This window comes from Carica papaya, chromosome 5, assembly GCF_054855325.1.
Source record: "Carica papaya isolate Zhongbai chromosome 5, ASM5485532v1, whole genome shotgun sequence".
Taxonomy (NCBI): domain Eukaryota; kingdom Viridiplantae; phylum Streptophyta; class Magnoliopsida; order Brassicales; family Caricaceae; genus Carica; species Carica papaya.
Genome location: NC_142313.1, coordinates 5,792,223 through 5,798,204, shown reverse-complemented (window position 1 = coordinate 5,798,204; position 5,982 = coordinate 5,792,223). Strand labels below are relative to the sequence as shown.

Below are 5,982 nucleotides of genomic sequence, written 5' to 3'. Positions count from 1 at the left end.
AAGATATAATAAATTATTAATTCTTAAGTTCATAAAAGTTCAAGTTTTCTTCAACTAGAAAAACTCCAATAAATTATAGTAGAGTCTTTGTTGGTAATGGGTATGTGAGAAAGAAAATATAGAGAAAAAAACAAGTTTCTTACATTCCTTTAGCTTCACCTCCTATTTCACAAAGAAAGATTATCAACTATGAGTTGTGAAAATGCAAACATATTTATAATCCTTGAATTTGTGAGATATGGTTGAAAATGATAGTAAACTCAGACCAATACCACCTTATCCAACTGCACCTCAACTAAAAAAAGTCAGAACAAAAAAATTCAAGATAATTAATAGCAAAGTTTGATAAGAAGTGCATCAATAATTGAATGTTGATAAGAAGTGCATCAATAATTGAATATTGATGAAAAATGTATCAACAATTTTAAGAAAAATTCTTCAAAATATAAATATTAAACAAAATATATTGGAAGAAGGTGTTATAATAAGACTAATTTGATGTTTGTAATTTTTACATTAAGGAATAGTGTTAAAAATTTAATGTAGAAATTATAATTTATTTTATATATTAGTTTGAATTTAAATAGAGTTTATTTTTTAATTATATTCTACTCATATTTATATTTTGAATATTATATAATTAATGAAAACTTATCTTAAAAATATTTAATTCATATTTACCTTTTAGATATTATGAAATAAGTTATATCTTATTTTTGAAATATTTATTTACGCATAAAGCTATTTAAAACCATAATAAATTATTAATTTTGAAGTCAATGAAAATTCAAAAAAATATAAGAAGAAAATGCTCTCCGCTTTTCTACACTTCCTCTAAATTAAGTTACATCATGTCCCTTTTCTGATAAACCTAGCATCAAAATGAAATATTAACAAAGAGAAACCCACATATAAATGGAGAATTATCATCTCTTCTTCTCACCATTGCACGTCTGAACTGGAAACTTGCAGTACACGGTTGAGATCATCTACAAGAGATCATTGAAATCCTGATAGAAGAAATTGTTTGTAACTTTCAGCATATTGAACAGACCATCAACTCCTCCGTTCCTATCTGCCCCAAACATATCATAATCAACGTTTGATGGCTGTGATGCCAATTCCGCCGCTGTCGGCTGAGCAATCTGTGGCATCGGCACAGGGTGGAGCATATGGGGAATCGGCACCGGCTGAGCTGCTGCTTCTTCTGCCACAGGCTGTGGCTGAGGCACAGGGGTTAGTTCCTCTCCCATGGCACTTTCATACATTGCTCGCCAGTCAATCGACTCATCAATCAACTGATCCTCGAAATCAACACCTCCATTAATCGTTCCAATATTGTTATTATTATCATAAATCATATTGTTATTATTGTTATTATTGTTATAATCAGTTCCCGAATTCTCCAATGCATAGCCATAGTCGAGAGGAGCTGCAGCAGGACCAGATATCATGTTTGAAAAGTTTACCAGGTTTTGAGTGGCAGAAGACATTTGAGGAAACTTAGCTGCATCATGGGATGAACTTGGAAGTTGACAGACATCAAAATTTGCAGCTGGTGCTCCAAAGAGCCGACCGACGGAGGTAGCAGCCTGCAAGTTCGTTGGATTGAAATTCTGCTCTTTGAAGATGTTATTGATTTCAGGTAGGACAGGTAGTGGAATTCCTTTCTGCGACCCGGGTGATTGATAAATGCCTCCATCCATGTTTGACAGATTGGAAGAAAACATGTACAAGCCCAGATTGGGTGAGATGTAGAACTTTTCATCTTGTTCCCTTTTCAAAGCTAGTCGATATTTCTGCACCATATAATATATATGTATACATTTTCTGAAAGACCATATAATATATATGGGTGCAGTGTGTCTATACATATATTTAATTTTCTGATATATATATATATATGGGTTTATACTAAAGTAAAATAATTTCAAGAATCTTCAAGAACATCTTGTAATAATATTATATATAAATGGGTTGAAACATATACGTATATGATAAGGATTAATTACAAACCTGTAAATGGCTTGAAATGTGTTCCTTTCTCAGCCCAGGTACATTCATGTGCTGAAGAATTTTCTTCGGAAAAGCTTCTGCAATTACAAAAGCAATGTCAATGGCGGAAATTAACATATATATATATATATATATTTTATACATGAAGAAATTGAGTGAAGTGGGTACTTATACTTACCATCTGCGCCGAGAAAATCAATGGCTTGCAAGAATTTGTTGTGCAGCTCATGAGTCCAAACAATCTTGTTCTTCTTGACGATGCTTGAATCAAAGTTCTCATCTGAACTTCTACTGGAGGAGTTTTCAGGCTGTTTCCTTTTGGATCCATAGTAGTGAGACCACCTCCCGCTGCTATGGTTAGCACCAGAGTCGTCGTCATCATTGGATCCAAGACTGATGCTACCAAAAATATGGCGGGATTCAGCAGCAGAGGTGTTCATTCCTTGATCAGAAGAAGAAGAAGAAGAGGAAGCGAACCTATTGAGCTTTATTTTCCTCAGGACAGAAAATTGCCAAAGGCTTTGTACATCGCTATATGTAAGTGGCTTCACCAGATGAAATTCTGCCCCTTTGTACAGGCTCCCCAATATGCCATTCTCATCTCGGTCACTCGACATCACTGTGCATGCATATATTTATTTATGATCAAGAAGCAAACATGTATAAGTGTATGTATACATATGTGGTTTATATGTGGGTGTATGAAGATGCATTAAAGGCTATATATACTGACTGATAACTGGCAGTTGAGAAACTCGAGCCATAGTTTCAAGAAATTGATACTTGTCCATGTCTGGCAACTGGGCATCCGCAAGAACAAGGTCGAGAAGGTGTTCTCTCTCCCGCAATATGCAGAAGGCATCCCCAGCTCGTTTTGCAGTGATCACTGAAACTCATTATCTCAGTACTAATATTCTTAATTTGAGTGTTGATGAAAACAATTAAAACTTAATTAAGAAAATCCTAAGTGTTAAATGAAAACAAAATATAATTTAAAGTAATATTTAAAACATAATTTTATTAATAATAAATATAAGATAATATTATAAATATAGCCATGTGTATTTATAATCAAATTTAGATTAATTTGATTTAGATTTCAAAATAAAAACAAATTTTGTTAATAGAGGGGGGCGTGGCTAGAGAGATGCAAAATAAATTTATCGTTAAATTTATATTCACCACTTTCATTTTTCGGGTATATAACTTTTTATTCATACATTAATTATGCATTTCTTAAGATGCAAAAATGTGATTGCAATTTCTGTTTATCTTAATTACATAAATGTACATGATCTTATTTCAATGTGCTCGGATTATATAGATAATGAATGTATGATAAATGGTAGTCCCATACCTTTAGTGTATCAAATTCATTTTATATTACTAGTTTGTTATTTCATTTATTTAAATACTATAAGTCTAAAATTACAATCTATCTGTATAATCTATTACTAATTTTGGTATGTACAATATATTTTTTTATGTTCTTAATATAAATTAAATTTTTAATAAAAATATATACATTTTATTTAATTAATTAATGTAAATATATCTTTTATAATATAATATCTTGTCAAGTACACACTAGAATGAACAGTTTATTCGAATTAATAAGTTCTTATAAAGGTATGGACATATTGACCCTCTTACTAAAAATTTATTAATAACGTAAATTAATTTTTTATTTAATTTATTACTAAACATAAATTAACATAAATATTAAAATATTCTGTCGAAAACATTTTCATGATACATATATATATATATATATATCAAAAAAATTTATTAGAGTTTTTATTTTTCTTAAAGTATGGAAGACTAGATAGCACTAGACTTTCTATTAGTCTAATAGTTTATTGGATAAGTTAGCAACATTTTCATCATACATATATAGTTTAAAATGTTATCAAACATATGAGAATATAAAGATTAAAAGATTATTCTTGCGTATATAGATAGAAAATTTAAAATATTGACAAATACATACGAATATAAAGATAAAAAAATTTCTCTCATGTGTATAGATATAAAATTTTAAAATGTCAAAGAAAACAAGAGAACATAAAAATTAAAATATTACTTTCACTTGTACAAATAGAAAATTTTAAAATATCGGAAAATATATGAAAATATAAATCTCAAAAGATAACTCCTATTCATATAGATAGAAAGCTTTAGAATATTGACAAGTACGCGAGAATATAAAGAGATAAAAAGATTAGTCTCATGTATATATATATATAGAAAATTTAATATAATTAAAGACTTAACTTATTTAACGCTGTTATTTTAGTTAAGGTCATTTAGAATTATATTTTAATATTCATTATTAATAATATAACTTTAAACGGCATCCGAAAATTATGTTTTCAATTTTAATCTATATCTATTATTCGATGACATTTAAATCAAATATAAGCAAAACATATATGTATAACTAATAACACAAATTTATTAAAACTCTGTAATATATATACATATAAAATATATATATACCTTTATATCCACTCTCGCGCATCATTTTTGAGACAACTGAGAGGTATATAGGATCGCCATCTAATAACAAAATGTTGATATTGTTAAATTTTTTCTCGTTCCGTTCACTTGAATATGGAGCAACGGTCCCGCAGATGTTCATGATGTATCCTTAAACTGAAAAAAAAGAAAAAAAGTGTACATACGTATATATATACAGATATATATATATATATATACACACACACATACATGAAATAATCAGTATAATTAACCTATAAAAAGTCACAAAAAGAGAGACTGAAAAAACTTGAAAGGAGCAAATGAAAGCAAATTTATTTACCACAATAATCACAAGGAAGAAGAGTAGCTATTACTAGAATGAGTGCTTAGTAATATTTATTATGAGAATTGTAAGCAGTTGGCATATTATGGAGCAGTACAAGGAATGGCAGCTGGTATTTATAGAAAAATTTGGTGGAAGAGAGTATTTTGGTAAATTTACATGCTATAATTTGAGATATACTCTGTAGAATTGTAGGTCAAAGAAAACAAAAACGTCATTGGTCAACAATTTTGTTAATTTTACCCTTATGAGAGTTACACACAAATGAATTCTATAACTAATATAATGAATAAGTTAGCAAATTAGAAGATGGAAAATCTTAATCATGAGATTTTTTTTTATAATTAAATTGCCATTTATGGATTACTATTTTCAGTTTATGAAATGAGAGGTTTGAATGCAGTGAATAACTTCCCAAATAGTCAGCAGAAGAGAATCCTTGTCATGGATTTTAGTTTATTTTATTTTTACTTAATTGGTAAGGATTTTAATAAAATTTTCATTCCCCAAAATAATGTTCTTTCCCTAAAGTGATTAAAATTTGTAGATTTCGGATCCAGTATAAATGATGAAAAAAAAAAAAAAAAGAAATTGAGGAACTTAACCCAAAAATCTGTATAAACATTTGATTTGTAAAGTTAACCAGCAAGCTAGTATAACCATATATATATATATATATATATATGTATGTACATGTAAGATACAAATTATATGCTAATATTCCATTTAAATTACATATGAATGATTATAATTTTATTTTATTTTTTATGTGGGTTAATTTTATTTTTACTAAATAATACATATATACCAATTGCAATATAAACTGTAATATTTATATATATATATATATTGGGTAAATAGTAATATGAAATAGTTAGAAATATGAAACAATAATAGTAGAAAATAAGTAATAAATAGTTGGATTTTACTATATAGAAAATAAACTTAATAATAAGAGAATTCTCTAAATTAAATAATCATCATCTTTAATTATGGTTATTTATGGTTAAAGGATGTAATTAATTCATTAATATATAAATGCAATTTTCAATTGATTCATTTTTAAGTGAATGATCATCAGTGTTGACATGACTTCTAAGTGATTTATTTTTAATTTGATAATGTTATCATGTTAATTAATA

At 28.0% G+C, this 5,982-nt stretch overlaps 1 protein-coding gene across 1 annotated transcript; it reads right to left on the bottom strand.

Annotated features, from left to right (window-relative positions):
• Positions 1–798: 798 nt before the first annotated feature.
• On the bottom strand, positions 799–4,657 carry LOC148253698 (two-component response regulator ORR24-like). Its single transcript, XM_088219847.1, has 5 exons — positions 4,516–4,657; positions 2,750–2,902; positions 2,195–2,635; positions 2,017–2,093; positions 799–1,799 (listed from the first exon to the last, which is right to left on the bottom strand). The coding sequence occupies exons 1-5, from the start codon at positions 4,655–4,657 to the stop codon at positions 990–992; spliced, it is 1,623 nt and encodes a 540-aa protein (XP_088075973.1). The 3' UTR covers positions 799–989.
• Positions 4,658–5,982: the final 1,325 nt, after the last annotated feature.